This window comes from Malania oleifera, chromosome 9 (assembly GCF_029873635.1).
Source record: "Malania oleifera isolate guangnan ecotype guangnan chromosome 9, ASM2987363v1, whole genome shotgun sequence".
NCBI lineage: Eukaryota > Viridiplantae > Streptophyta > Magnoliopsida > Santalales > Ximeniaceae > Malania > Malania oleifera.
The window spans coordinates 75,513,869-75,530,337 of record NC_080425.1 but is presented as its reverse complement, the minus strand read 5'-3'; the positions used below and the strand labels follow the sequence as shown (position 1 = coordinate 75,530,337).

The 16,469-nt window shown below is 35.4% G+C and overlaps 1 protein-coding gene across 2 annotated transcripts in view; it reads right to left on the bottom strand.

The window, feature by feature from the left end:
• The window catches only part of LOC131164836 (lysine-specific demethylase JMJ17), a 69,774-nt gene that overhangs the window by 29,620 nt on the left and 23,685 nt on the right, over positions 1–16,469 (bottom strand). For both annotated transcript variants that reach the window (XM_058122336.1, XM_058122337.1), the window contains 13 exons: positions 13,154–13,336; positions 9,438–9,590; positions 9,152–9,343; positions 8,997–9,062; positions 8,726–8,821; positions 3,792–3,878; positions 3,574–3,690; positions 3,259–3,466; positions 3,107–3,171; positions 2,765–2,823; positions 2,535–2,666; positions 2,280–2,439; positions 1,867–2,202 (listed from right to left, as the gene is read on the bottom strand). In XM_058122336.1, the coding sequence (XP_057978319.1) occupies positions 1,867–2,202; positions 2,280–2,439; positions 2,535–2,666; positions 2,765–2,823; positions 3,107–3,171; positions 3,259–3,466; positions 3,574–3,690; positions 3,792–3,878; positions 8,726–8,821; positions 8,997–9,062; positions 9,152–9,343; positions 9,438–9,590; positions 13,154–13,336 (1,854 nt within the window). The remainder of the gene's footprint in view (positions 1–1,866; positions 2,203–2,279; positions 2,440–2,534; positions 2,667–2,764; positions 2,824–3,106; positions 3,172–3,258; positions 3,467–3,573; positions 3,691–3,791; positions 3,879–8,725; positions 8,822–8,996; positions 9,063–9,151; positions 9,344–9,437; positions 9,591–13,153; positions 13,337–16,469) is intronic.

Here is a 16,469-nt window from a genome sequence, read left to right as displayed (position 1 = left end):
TTACAAAATTATGACAATCCCTGTAAACTGTATAAGAACAACAGCATAAACAGAACTAGCAACAAAAAGGGAAAAAGGCAAGACCTACTAGAAACAAGACTAGGCATCAAAGGGTTTGCTTGTTTTGTGGAAATCACATCTTGATTGAAATTTTAGTTAATATTTTCCATAGAAACTATTTTCATAGGAAATGGTTACTTTACTACTATTTAGATAGAATGATGAAAATTATTTTCACTAGTTTGTTTTGTGCTAATAGCCACAAATGCGACGTCAACATTTAAAAAATGGAAGCTGTTTTACATCTTTTAAGATTTTATTAACATTGATCAAGGAAACTTTCATTAAGATCAAATCACCAGAAAAATACAGAAAACACTCTTAACATTCTCCAGAGGTCCATTTTCTGTGAAACAAGTGGACCCTAATTATTAAGGCCATAAAACAATTTTTACAGTTCGCTTTTAAGTAAAACCAATCCTGAGCCAAACTGTTTCATCTTTTAAGATTTTTCTTATTGTTGATTAAGGAAACCATTTTCATTGACTGTATTTTGAGATGACCCAATCATAAAATATAGAAAACATGCTCCAGTGGTGAATTTCCCACGAAACAAATGGACCCCAATAGTGAACTGTACATGGACCAACACCATCAACCCAAAATTTGAGCCATACAGAAAACTTTTAACTACTAACTCAGCCCAAAACTGGGGCATTGCAAAGATCAACAAAGGGTTAGGGAAAGGCACACAGTAGAAGCTCAACTTGTGGTTGGATTGGAGAGGGTGCAGGGCTAGGGGATCTATATAAAGGAGAGAAAGCCACCTCCTTCCTTCCATTGTTTATGTGAGGGTGGGAACCACCCATTCCCCTTCAAAAAAAACACTGCCTTGTGTAGCACAGTATGCATATACAGCATGCAGTGCGCTGCCCATGGGAGTTTGGGTTCAGGTGAGGTGCAGCATGCACTGTCACAGCACAAACCATGCTGTACAATGGAACTAGAGATGAGGGCGGGTTCCTCATCCTCCATCATGCGTAGAAAAAAGGGAGAGTGGGGCGGCCTCCTCCTCTCCCATGTAGATACCACTTCAACTCGCCCCTCTATATTCGTTCTCCACCTCCCTCCACAAATTAATTAATGAAACAAAAGAGCACTAAATAAAAAACCAATTAATTGATGAGTCCTAATAAAACGAACTTAAAGTAAATTTATATTCCAACAAATCAAAATACGCTTTTTTAGCTTTTTAGTTTTTCATTTTTAATTTCCCTCTAAAATCAAAACTGAAATCAATAACCAATTTTTCAAAAATTATAAAAAAAATCCAAACTGTAACTGAAAATCAAACCCAAATTGAAAACGGTACAGTTTTCGTACAATTTTTTATTTTAGTAATTTCTAAGCCCCCTACCAGTTGTAAGTACAATAACATAGCAAAAGACTATGAGCAAGTTAAAGTAATGAAAAAAATAATAGAATTATCAAAAAAGATGCATTTACCATTAATGAAAAATTAATAGATTAGTTTCATTACTTGTTCACCTGATTTTTTGAAGAAAATTTGAAAAAGAAAACTATGACCCATCAAAAAACAAATTTAGTTAGATAAATAAGCACCTGCTAACCAAGAAGACCAACTACCAATAACAGTTTGGTCCACGCCATCATATATAAAAAAAATTGCATATATCACATGAAGCTTGCATATTTCCCCAATTAAGCTCCACAAACATAACTTGCGTATAAAAAGAAACAAGCATTTCAATGTACAGACAACTGCACAAAGAATGTATAGTATCACAAGTTCACATATAATAGATGATATGAAGTCATCCATGAACTGAAAATAAGGTTGATCACCTCAAGCGATGGGAATATAGGGCAGAATGAAAGCGCCTTGTAGCACCACTGGAGTGAGGAATGGGCATTTTGAAGTCTTGGAATCTCTTTAAAGTCAAAACCTAAAGATAAACCATCTTTTGTGATGGATTCCACAGCAGTAACAAGACGTTCAATTTTTGAGATCAGACCATTGGCTGCTCCACTGCTAATACTGTTCAAACTAAATAGGCACTCTAAATCTTGTAGTAAAGAGCAGGCACCGTGTTCCCAATTCAAGCAATTCTGTAAAACTGTTTGAATCATTTTTCTTTCTTGCAGAGAAATCTTCAGAAGCTTTGACTGACAAACTAACTCCTGCAAAAAAAGAAGTCATTATGACAACAAACTTTTATAAATATATGGAAAACCAAATAGAAAGAGAAGATAAGAACCTTCAAGGTCTCAACTTTAAGCAAAGAATTTGGAGCAGCTGCACTAGAAAAACTGGGTGCTAAAAATGGCATAGAATTTTTTAACCAGGACTTGGCCATTGATACCGCCTCCTTGACATCGTTGAGAGATGGCAAAATCACACATATGTCCTCCGAAGTCCTACAATATTAGAACTCATTGACTAAAGCCAGAAAAGATTTACAAGCCATAAAATTCATTCACTTGAAAAAGAAATAACACACAAGCAGTCAAACCTAATAACATCCTCAAAGTCAGACATCTGACCCTCACTTGCAAGAATATGTTTTGCTCTTTCTTCCCAACACAAGGCTGCTGCAAGTACCCCAGAAACATCAACGAATATTTTCTCCCTCTGCATCTGTAGCCTGGAAAAAGTTCCAACATGTATTTTAAAATAGAAATGATCAATTGCAAAAATCCTAATAATCTCAATTGTAAGAGGCATCAAGGCAAGAAAGCATACGTGGCAGCTTCCATCATCAGTTGCTGGATGAAGTTCATAGGCATTTTAGTACCACATGCCTGTATCAACTATCAATAATAAGCTACTTGTCTAGAATTGAACATCAAGGGTAAAAAAATCCTAGAACTACAAACACACAAAAAAAAAAATGGAGAAAAATGCATCATAACAATTAGGTAGAAAAAAGATTAATCGTGCAGATATTCGAAACATCAAAGTCCATTAAGGAAATAGAAAAAGAACAAGAGCCAAGAAGGATTATTAATGAAGATAACTTTACGTAATTTTCACATTATAACCCCCAGAAACAAGTTTGGATGAAAAATAGCATACAGTGAGTACCTTCAGAGCTTTTTCTCTGCAACAAGCCTTCTTCAACTCAAGCTCAACAAGAGGCAACTCATCAACTGTTTCAGAAAAAATGCAAAAAATTAGGCTCTGGTTTAATGCTAACAATAAGAAAACACAAGGGTCTGTATAGCTAAGGAGTGAACCCTGAATTCTCAATGATGTCCCATCTTTTAGAATGCAATTTAACTCCTCAATGACATTTTCTTGATCCATCCGTTCATGAACATTAGCTATGGCTTCTTTAAAACGGGAAATCCAAGAAACAGCATCCCTGTGATATTGCCTTAGACGTTCTAACTCGGGTATTTTTACTGGAAAAACATCCAATTCTTGAAAAAGCACCTCAATTTTCTGCAGAAGTTAAAAGTTGAAAATTTATGCTCTCCAGTGAAAGTTCATATTTCAAGACACTTGTCATAAAAAAAAACACTAAGACAATCTAAGAGGGTTACACTTACCTTTAGAGTAATGTGACCTCTTAAAATCTCACAACACTGAGCCCGACATGATTCAGCTTCCCTTAACAGATTCAAAAGGATTTCTGTTTCTGGGAGTTGAATTTGAAGCTCCAAAACCTATCCAAGAAAATTCATATTAATAAAAAGAAACAAAATCTAAATCTATGAAGAAACAAAGCGAGACAGTAATTATAGATTACAAAAGAAATCTGAATCACCTCAGACTTCAACTTGTAAAGCATATCAATCTCTACTGCAGCAGGACATCTTTCTGAGATGCAATTTCTCATGCCGTCTCTGCAAACCTGGAGGAAGAACAAAAATTAGCAGGGGATATAACTTGTAAGTGCACAAACCAGCAAAACTATGCAAACATGAAAAAATATGAAGCTCAATGAATGTGGATGAGTGTGTGTGAAGACAATATTCAATGGTGCATTGTAATGCTGGTGCATGTCAGCTCTTTGGGGCCTATGAATTTTGATTTTTCCGAAAGAAAACCAAAACTTACTAACCCTGCATTTGTGAGCATGAATTTCACGCCTTGAATTTGGACAAAAACATGCAGTACAAAATTGTATTGAGTTTCATGCAAATCCACACAAAACCAAATCCAAGGCCTGAAATCCATGCTCCTAAACACTATTAAGAGAATCTAGAAAGTATGAGGATAATTCAGGCTCCAAAACTAAAAAATATATTTTTTTTTTTTTTTTTAAATTAGAAAAAGAAAAAACCAACATTATATATGAAAGATAAAGCAAACAAAGCCAACCAATCACGCTCAAGACCAGAGAAACAAGAACCACTATAACAAAGAGAGAAGAATTCCCACAATGATGCTAAAAAGACAATCCTGTCCCTAATCAAATGAATAGGCAAATAATGATCATGAAATCATTAACATTCCTCTCCAACCAGAACACCCAAAAAAACAGCAAACAAACTGCACAGCACCAAAACCTCATTGCATCCTCACATCTCCCAAAACCTCTAAAAATAATCAATAAGGACTCCCAAGAAAATAACACACCCCCAGTACACAGGAAACAATCCAAAAATCATATTCCACAAACTCCATGGAATAAATGAATAAATAAGAGAAACTTTGATGAAGGTGACTACACAAAAATGAAACTACAACAACAACAACAATATGGGGTCAGCTACATGAATTGGTTTCCGCCGATTCACCCAATCAAGAGCATTTTCCTCTACTAGATTAAGAGATTTTAAATCCTTCCTCACCACCCCATTCCAAGTTATTTCAGGCCTACCACTATACCCCTTTTCATGCCCAAAACAATAACTCACTCACTCTTCATAGGTATACTACTAGGCCTGCGTTTCAAATGTCCAAAACCATCTAAGCCGCCCCTCACTTATCTTGTCTTTCAACTGATTTCATGCCTAGTTTATTGCATATATGCTCACCCACCTTAACATTCGCATTTCAAAATGTTTTAATTTTTTTACATGTTATTTCTTAGTTGACCACATTCTGAACCATAAATACATAGCTAGCCTTATAGCTGTCTTAAAGAACTTTTCTTTTAATTTTAAGGGTATTCTATGATCATATAACACGCCTAACATACTCCTCCATTTCACTTCACCCAACCTGCTTTAACTCTATGTGTTGCATCCTCTTCAATGTCCCCTTCACTTGCATAATAGATCAAAGATATCAAAATCTACAAGTGCTATTAATTTCTTGACTATCAAGTTTAATCTTCTCTCCACTACCACTTACATCGCTAAAACTACAGGTCATATACCCAGACTTATTTCTACTTATCCTAAAACTTTAGCCTCTAAAGCGGTTCTTCAAAGTTCTAACTTAGATTCCACTCCACTCCTACTTTCATCAATCAAGACAATATCATCTATAGATAAAACACACCAAGAGATCTCATTTTCGATATTTCCTAGAGAGTTTATCGATCACAAAGTAAAAGGATATGGACTCAAAGTAAAACCTTGATGTACACCTATTTGTGATTGGAAAATCTCTAGAATACACCTTCTAAAAAATGAAACTACATTTTTTTTCAAAAAAATCAATTTGACTTGCATAATAAATCCTGAAGGAAAATGTTTTTAATTTAAGCAATTATTGGAAAGGTACAGAGAACATCACATTCAATAGTTCTCTTGAGAAAATATATATAAATACCAAAGGACAAAGGAGATAATGCAAATGGTTTTTCTTTGATAACAGATCACACTAGACATATCCATGATAGTATTCATGGTGAATATGATATATTTTAAATTCGCAAACATAGCATCAAGATGAATTTCAAGCTAGAACTATGAAAAGAATTTGGAATCCAAAGGTTTGAAGTATTACAGTAATAACAAAACATAATTTTACATAATGCATTTTCACTTAAATTAGAAACAAAAAATTGAAAGTATACTATATTTTAACTTCGCAAACATAGCATCAAGATGAATTTCAAGCTAGAACTATGAAGAGAATTTAGAATCCAAAGGTTTAAAGTATTACAGTAATACCAAAACACAATTTTACAGAATGCATTTTCACTTAAATTAGAAACAAAAATGAAAGTATACTTGTATAGTAAAAAATGGAATGACTAATAGACACAAAAAACTATCATTCTCCTTATCCAGAATGATATCATAAATTATATTGAAGGGGCAAATTTGGGAGAATATAGCTAAAAGAACAAAAGAAAAAGTAGATATCTGCCACTGATGTATTATGTCATGATAAAATACCTATTCAGCCAAGAAATATTTATAAGACAATTGTAAGGCAAGGTAGCCTTATGGTTTAGAATGCTAGGCAGCAAATAAGAAACATATTCAAACTAAAATGAGGTTGTTAACATAAAATTAACAATAACATGACTAGATGAGAGGAAGGGGGTGGGGAAGAAATGGTTATATTTATATCTGGAAAGCTAGTGGTGGCCTCAATAAAGGAGACAATGAGGAATGACTTTTTTAAAATGGTTTTGTCGAATATATTGAAAATGAATGATTTTACTTGTGCATAGTAATCATTTAATTAGACCAATGTTTTAAAAGGCTCAATTGAGGCTCGCCCCAAGGCAAGGCATGCTTAAAATGCCATGAGGCTCAATCTAAAATACCAAATTCCAAAAAGGCTAACGCTTTACATGCTGAGGCTTACACATTTTTTTACAAAAAGCACGCTTTTTGCGCCTTTTTAGTTGAGGCTTACACATTTTGGGTGTGCGATTATCAAGTTAGAATTAGTTAGAAAATTTTAACTACATGTTTGTATAAAAGAAATGTCATAATATGAGTTTATTTCTAAAACTCTTGAACCTCAACCTTTCCAAAATAACTGAGAGTTGTCTCATGCATCATGAAAATAGTTTGAACTTTGTAATGGTATAGCTATCTCTTGTCATGATTTATGTCATATATTCAAGCTAGCAATTTTTGAATAGCCAACAAGTATTTTGCGAAGTACATCTAATTTTTCTTCTCAATAGTACATTTGTGATTTTCTTAATTTTTACTTTATTTTAAATATATCTTAAAAAATAAATTCTCAAAAGGCTTACGTCTTATGCCTTCGCCTTTTAAAACATTGAATTAGACACAAATAAGAGAACAGCCAAAAAAAAGCATTAGCAAAGGCAGTGAAACAACACACTCATGTCCTAGAATTTAACTAAAAATATTGCTCTTATTGAAACCAGAATGATCAAAAAAAGAAACTCATTTACACAATCCAAGCTATCATAACTGGGCCTGAGATACATTGTGTATAGCAGTCAAACTAGAACAATTATCTTTAGCTAGCAACCAGTGTCTAGCCAGCAACCAAAGAAAGAAAATCAAAGTGGCAAAAGGCCATCCACCCAGACCTCTAAGCGTAAAATCAACACCTAGGAAGGGGGGACAAGAGAAAGTATAACAAACACTTTGCCAATTCATACCTTTGGAGCTAGGATTGGCATTGAAGATAATCTGTAAATGTGCACGCAAGAGCTCAAAAACTAATACTACCATCTAAAATAAAATGTTTATTCCTTTTGAGAAATAAATAAGACAAAAACAATATATATATATATATATATATATATATATATATATATATATGACGAAGGTAGAAAGCCCATGAGCAAATTAACTCCAGGTGAAGGTGTCCCTACTGAAGGTTGCAGAATTATTTAAATTTTTAAACCATAATATCTCATAAAATTTTACTTGGTTCACTGATGACATTAGATCTGCAGCTATTGGGATTGATAGGTTCCTGTTTACCACTGAATGGGAAGATGCTTTTCATAACCTTACTCAAGGAGTTCTTCCTAGAGTTGTTTCTGACCATTGTCCCTTGAGTCTGGAGTCTAATCATGTGGGGAATAAAAGGGTTTGGGGTTTAGATCCTTATGGGGAATTCTCTTGTAAATCTTTTTTCTCCTACTTGACTAGAGACCTAATGCGGATCCTTTTGGTTTGTATTCTTTGATCTGGAAAGCCAATGCTCCCTCAAAAATAAAAGTTTTTATTTGGACTGCAGTTCTTGAAATAATTAATACTAATGATTTGCTTTAGAAGAGAAGGCCTAATAAGGCCTTGTCTCTAGATATTTGTGCCCTTTGTTTTTAAGGAGTTGGTGAGACTAGTTCACTCTGTTTCTTCACTGCCTTTGTGTCATCTGGACTCTGGAATAAACAATTTGGTATTTTTGGTGAAGATTGGTTTTGTCCCCTCACTTTAAGGGCTTTTTAATACGATCACATTTCAGGTTTTGATAAAGGGAACCATAGAAAAGCTTTGGGGGGATGCACTGTTATGGCTATTATTTGATGTGCCAGGTTGGAGAGGAATGCTAGAATTTTCAAAGGGGTGGCTACTGCTAATAATCAGCTTTCGAGTAGAGTGGTATATCTTGAATCACTGGGTGTCAGCTAATGGATTTTTTTGTCATGTTTCTTTGGAAGACCTGCAGGACTGGTTGGCTCTGCTACATGAGTTGGCTTTTTGTAGTTTTTTTTAACTGATTTAAGGAGAGGATATTTATTCTCCCTGGTCTATTTTCCATTTCTTTTTTTCTCTTTCTTTTTCCCGATGTACATTCTTCTCTCATCTATTTAACTTCTTTGTTTATCAAAAAAAACAAATCTCAAATAAAATGTACCTTAGCTGTAGAAATCATTTGTGCTAATTTGTCAGTTTCCTTTACATAAATCGATAAGCCACAAACTCTAGAGTACAACTTTTCCAGCTCAGAGATCTGTAGAAGTAGTTGTCCAAAATGAAACAAAGTTAATCATAACAAAAATTTTGAAGGTAAGCAGAGCAACATGAATTAGAGACATTCATTATCCAAAAGACAATTTCTATTTGCATAAATAAATATTTGTTTGACATTTTATTGGGGGAAAAAGTAAGAGTTCAGTTACAAAAACCTCTAAGCCATTTGACAGAGCAGAATTAATTTCCTGAATCAAAACCCTTGCCCCATCTGCATGATCCTGCATAAAATAAAATAAACGGCATCAAGTCTCTCAATTTTCATACTGCGAAATAAAAAATTAGAAACTGCATGGCAAAATGAGGTGACCTTCAACTTAAGAAGCCCAGGCTCATTCAAGGGTACAGGATTGAAACTGAGCAATTCATCAACATATTCAAGGCACACTTTATCTGAATCAGGGCATTGATGACGCAACCACTTTTCAACCTTAGAAACACAATCTGTTACGCCTTCTGCCCACTTCTGCGCCTCAATCAAGTTCTTTGCCATGTCACGCACCTACAGTCCAAAGCAGAACAAAGACAAATTGCTTAGACAAAAGGACAAAATCAAGAATTGCATGATATTAAACAAATAAAAATTTGAATCTCACCTGATCCATTTCAGAACCAGCCCAAAGAAACTGTTCAGCATCCTTCAGTACTTTCACGAAAGCATCACTAGAAAACGGCATCTGCAGAATCTTACATGAGCGCAAAATCCAATCATCTGCAAGTTGAATGTGATTAACATGGCCACCTTCCACCTGCACATTACTTGGTTTCTAGCTTCAAACGATTCGACAAAAATATCTTGATAATATCGTAGATCATAATTTCACCTAAATCGTTTTAAGGTTAACACAAATACAGCTGGCAAACAATATGAAATATCACACCCAAGTAAGACTGTAGTTTGATATAATATCAGACCCAAGTGAGACTGTAGTTTGATATAATGAAACAAGCACCATCCAGCCTAAAAGTACAAGCCAACAGAAACATCAGAGGAACAATATATAGCAAAATGCAAATTATTTTTCCAAGAAATGCAGCAATTATTAAAAAAAGGCCGCGAATGCAGGCCCTAGGGAATGGGCAGACCACAATGGGTCTATTGTATGTATCCTTACCTTGCAATTTCGCAAGAGGCTGTTTCCATGCATCCATCCAACCCATGACCTCCAGGTCACATGGCAACACCTCTACCATTGCACCAAGGCTCCCCTTTAAAAGCAGCGTTCGGTAACAAAAGGAAAAAAATAAAGTGCTTACTAAACAAGAAAAGCAGCACACCACAAAATTGTTCAGCAAGTAGACCCATTAAGTTAAAATGATCAGATTTTTTAAATAAGTCTACATTAAAATAATTCTCACTGGTTAACTTTAAGACAAGTCTACATTAAAATAGTTCTCACATCTGACTAAATCACTTCAGTTGGCTCATAGCTGATAGAGTAATAAAATGGGAAAAGTTTGAATGGTGAAACAAAAAATGTTTTTAACTAATACAAACTAGGAATATTTTTAAAAGTAGTATCTTGATTTTTCCCTCTTACCAAGTGCAACCCTAAACAATGCACCATTCATTGCTGGAATCCTTGCTTTTATCAATATTTTTTATCCTTTTTATCTATTTACTACAATGATCAGAAATGACTAATAGAAACAGAGGGCGGCTTTGGATCAACAGTAGGGTGCTCCTTTGTGACCAGTTGATAATGGGTTTGAGTCCAAGGAAAGCCGCTTTGCATAAAAAGCAGAGGTAAGGCTGCATACACTGTGATGACCCTCCTCTACCCTCGCAATGAGGAGCCTTCTAGTCCGGGGATGCCCTTTTATTAGAAATGACTAATAGAAACAACAACATGCTACAAGAAATAGTGCCACATTCAAAATGTTTTCTACAAGCAATAAGGTGTCCAGAAACTCTGAAATGACAATGACATGACTATCTTAACCAGACATACTTCAATAAAACAAAAATTTTTAGTGCATGATTGAGGTAAAAGGTTCAAAGATGGCACCAAATCAGATATCCCAGAACTGTGTATCTGCAGCTTGAAAAATAAGAACTAGGAAATTAAAACAATGACCACCACAATGTTATTTTCAACAGAAATGTTTCACATTAACTTGTTATTGGTAGAAGGCTAAATTCATGTAAAAGCCTCGCTGAGAAAATCAAACAAGAATTCATAGAAAATTAAAATGTGTAAAACATAACAAAAAGTCAAAAGCAAAATGAAGATATCAACAAAATTTACAATGTCATCTCTGTTAGACCCAAAATCTCAATTTTGTGGGAAGTCTAGATTAACTTGTTCGCTGTTTTTCAAGAGCAATAGGTGCCCTCTCTCTCTCTCTCTGGGAAGCACATGTTCATTTTTTCCAAGGGCTTTGGCAAAACAAAGCAAGGAAAGCTTTTTGGTAGGAGATTTGGTGCATTCGAGAGGAGTGGGATGCACCAATCTTTATGGTTCAATTAATCCTGTCAAACAAGTTAGTTGTAGGGTGTGTTTTTGATATCTCTTTGGTGTCTTACTAATGGTTTCTTCAGAGGAGATTTTCATTGACAAATCATCAAAGGAACTACCAAGAAGAGTATCACTAGTTGTTTTACAACTCTTCAGTGTTTTCTTCTCTCATTTTGTGCTTTAGTGGGCAATACATTATCCTATTTTTTGTATTTATTCTCTCTCTTTCTCTCTCTCTTAATATTCTTTGTTACCCAAAAAATCCTTATTTTTCCCCTTCAGAAGCTCATGCCAAGGAAAATCTCAGCCATCATAAAGTTGGAATGCACCCAACAAATATCCATCATTGCATAAAACATTTCCCCCTTGTAAAATCTTCCCATTTCCTCCCTTGTAAGTTGTTAATGCACTCTCAAGTGACTTTCCCTAGAGAAAAAATCCACCTTCAAAGGAGATTTGGCTTTCCAAATCACTCAGGAAGCCATGACACTCTCTACACCATGTGCCTTGAAAGCAGGTCCTGTAGAAAGCAGGTCTGCATGTTCACTGCCAGGTCAAAAAAATAGTGAAATTGCCCTTCAGAGATTGAATCCCGAAAACAGATATCATGCCTAAATAGAAACAAGGGGAAGATTCCAACCTTGAAAGAGACTGAACTGAAGGATTCCTCTCATCCCTTGCAAATTAATTTCTGAAGACCACCCCTCACAAATTATATTAGCAGTTCTTAATTTTTGAGACACCATTAATTTGTAATAACAAAATTTCATCAGCAACAAAATTCTGGACCATTGAATCCTCAAGTTTGAACCAAACCACCGAGGGGCACTTATGCTAGAACCTGGAACTCGTTGAGGCTTGGACAAGGGTAATATGGCTCCAAGACACAAATCAAATTGATGCCTCACCAGTGCATATACAAATGTCTCTTGCTATGCTAATATCACTACCAATTAGAGTAACTCTTCCCTTCTCAGTAGATTGTGAGAAAACAAACTTTCAAAAAAATTTCAAAAATTGAAAGATATGGATTCTCTGTTGGATTTTTGTGCCACTGGAATCAATTTCAACTCGTACACCAAAGTGTTCTATGTTTCAGTATCTTATTTCCTATTCTTTTCAGGTTTTCTCTTTTTTTATATCTTTTTTCTTCTACAGTTTCATATTTTACCAAATTTTTTTTTTGAAGGGAGTTTTTGGATCACGGGATATGTACCAATATTAGTCATATCCAGATCTATGCAGAGAGAAAGGAATGATCTGCACTAAGATCATAACCCAATTTTTTTTAAGCCCTAAATTCAAATCTTACAAATTGACCATGGAATCCCTAGAAAAAATGAAGGCACTCTCACTGTAAAAGGGAAAGATAAACTAAAAATAAATCTTGCTTCAATTAAGTAGCTTTTTTCAGCTATATCTTTGATCCAAAAATGAGGATGGACAAAAATTTATAATTAAAAAAAATGAAAATTTAACATCCAACGCATGAGGCTCCCACGCTATATTGGGGTGCTGGATATGACAAAAATGAGCACCTTTATAAATCTTCCTTACTCAGAAGTTGGTACGAATTTCATCCAAATCTCCAACATTAAAATTGCACTAGATACCAATTTAAAATAATTAAACTTTAATTAATGATGGAATGAAATATTGACACACTTAAACTGTAACAATGTAATTTTTAAAATGAATGACAAAAAAAAGGTAAACAAGGAACCAAAGAGATGGCCAGGGACACACTCAAGATGAACAGATTTTAACATCATAAACTGTTACCACTCCAACCAAAACATACATGAAATGCTTAAAAAAAAATACTGAACAAGGAAAAAAACCACAATCTGAACCTTTTTAGTCAAAGCAGCTGATTCGCTAGAACATGAAAGCTGTCTTCGTAAATTTCGGCTTTGAGGTGTCCCCTCAAAATCAATTTTATCTGCCTTAAGCACCAAGTCACTCAACTCAGCCAGCGTATGACGATAAAGAAGACGACGTCTGCTGGGTTTGCATTCACAGATGTGCTCCCAGTGCTGCATAAGAAGAAACAAAAGAAAATCAGTAAATTGAGGACAAAATATCTGAAGAGCAATTTTCAAAGTGCAAGGAAGATTTGACCAGTTCAAAAGGAAGGATGCTTTCTCTATGATTGCCACAAGAATAAGAATAAGAAGCATTACTAAGTGTATATGTGATTAAAAAGGACAGTTCTTAATCGAAAAAGGAGAGTAAGATATCCTCTTAATCAGATCTGACCAAAAAAAAAAAGTTGAAAATAAAAAAAAGGGAAAAAAAAAATACATCAATTGAGCCAACAGGGGTAACCAATCCCATACGACCTCAGAGAAGCTCACTCTCTTGGAGCACCCCCAAACTAACATGCAAAAGTGAGACTAAAGAATGAATCTTATTCCAAAGCAAGGAAAAATTCTGCTTCTTCCTAGAAAAAATGACAGACAAATTTTCAAAACCAAAGCTTTCTTTATTTTTTTCCTTTTTTGGAAAAGAAGAGAAGATGCATTAAAATAGGAGGAGAACTTACAACCGAGAGAGGGCAAGGAATCCTCAAAAAATATAAAAGAAAATAAAATAAAAATCTAACAATGATTCGCCAAGAAAACCCCTCTTCAAACCCTCTCCATCATAATTAACAAAGCACTAGAAATTAGTTAGTTCCCTCTATCCCTTCTTCACCTTTCTTTTACCACCATCCAGTAGAGGTGTACTAATTTTACTGAAAAAATCAAAAATAGACCGGAAACCATACTGAACTAAGTTTCAGTTCAGTTTTTGAAATTAAAAGATTTTAAATTTCTGTTCAGTTTCAGTTTCAAACCAAAACAAAATAGGGAAACCATATTATCTAATAAATTTGATATATATGAGTTTTGTTACATTGCATACATGATACTTGCTTAAGGCAGGTTGTAAAATATATTAATATTTTTTAGTGATGTTTTTACTTCAATTCTCCTTTAATGATGAACTTTACTATTATAGTGAGGGGAGGATTGGTAAATTTTATAGAGATGGGGACGCTCCCACTTAAGAAATTTCAATGTGGGACACAAGATGGCTCAAGTGTTGAGCCAACCACCGCCCACTTGCACCTTGCAAATATTCTCCATCCAATTTCCTTGTCCCGCATTGGAAATGATTCAAATATTCACTCTCTCTCTTCCCTATACATACAGATTTCCCCATCCATTTGCTTCATCTCCTTGGCTGGGACTGCATGTGCATTAGCACCTGACCCATGTACATAAGTTCTCCACATAAAGGCATAACTTGCGAATAATTGCCTTGGAGAAGTATTGAATGCTTTTATTTAAACGGTTAAAGCGGTTTAATAACCAAACTGAGCTGTAAAATCATAAACTTTTGCAATAAGAAAACCATTAGCTTATCGTTCGGTCTCGGTTCAATATTTTTAAAAACTGATATTTTCTATTCAGTTTTCAGTATTGGTCAAAACTGTACCTGACTGAACCCCATGCACAAGTCAAACTTTGTTTCCTACAGAATCAAACAGCCACAATCCCATCTAATCCATCAATTGCTGAGTTTCTGAATCCTTCACATTAACGTCTTCTGCAAGGGTGAGCAGAATCCCATACTTACCCCATAGCTTTTTATCCAAACCATAATCCTTCAAAATAGAAAAATCCCCTCTAAAACTTCCTTCAGAGATGATGTCACATACAATAAATCCCCAGGCAAATCAGATGAGTCAGAAGCATATCCATATTGTTACCAAAACTCATTCAAAAGCAAACCCCCATCACAATCAAACTCACTACCGACTTCACTGTTAGTATCCGAGACACCCCCCGATTTCTTCTCCTCCTCACCCTTGATAACCTCTCAAATGTAGCACTCTTCTGAACATTTGGAGCTTTCACATGTATAAATTTCCTTCTGTATTGCTCCTTAAAAATTTTTGTTGTTTTCCCACCAGAATAACGTGGCTTCTCTTCAAAAATTTTCTCACTTCAACACGCGCATGTGTCGCCTTCCAACAAGCATATACCTTCTGAACTCTAACCTTACCAAAGTTGGTTCCTTCACCAATAGATTTTTCTCTCAAACCATCAATTTTACCCCCAGATCTCATCAACACAAACTTCTTGGTTCTTAGTAACCCCCGTCCCCTGGTCAACAGCCACCAATGGAGGTTCACTAGTTCTTCTCTCATCAATGCAGGGTTCCTCTCCCTCAAAAGGTACAGAGGCATCAACCACACTCCATGAGTTGTCTGAACCAAGTCTGGCTTTTACCTATTCTTGCCCTTCAAGGCTGATTGCGCTGATATCCCTTACCTGCGAAGCAATTTAGCCAACTGCTCTTTCTCCAATGACAAAACAGCTGTAGTACGTACAATTCCAAGGCTCTTTCATTATGTGCTTTTTGAGCCTCAGCTGTATTCCCTTTTACATTACCGGATCTAACTTTGTGCTACCATTATGCGGGCGTTAGGCCTGGATTACTAACGGAACTTGGAAGCATCTTGCGAAGTCTGAGATGGATATGAAGCCTGCTTCAGAGAAGGTAATTGACAGAAACCATGGGGTTTCTTTAAATTTATTTAGATGTACCACTTTATACCCAAAATCTGCCCCAAGTGCAAAGTAAAGTTAATACCCAGCCCACCAGACTCCAAGCCCACTCCATTACCCTTGGAGTACCAGGCTCTAACCCTCTCGACGCAACAAATCCTACATCCAATGAAGTTCTCTCTACTAGCAGCCACCGCCACATCCACCAGAGATTGCACCACTCCTCCGCAGGTGCCACAGCAGACAGCACAACATCTTTCCAACCCCATTGATCATTAGACTATAAAGATTTATATGGAAACTTTGATCTTTCTTCATACCTAAAACCAAGTCCAAAACTTCAACAAATCTACACCAGCTCTCCCTTTCAAGACCTACTTGGAAAAACATAGAATACCTGTTGTATTTGCGCAAGTTCCCAACTCCAGAAACTTACCTTTATAGTTCATTTTAATCACCAACCAATATTGAATTCTGCCAAATTATTTGTATAGAGTGAAATGCTCCAGTCTGTAGAATACAGAATACAAATCGCACACTGTTCTTGCAATCGATACAGTGATCCTAATCCACCAACTCCTACATCTGGATATCTCCTCCAAATAAACAA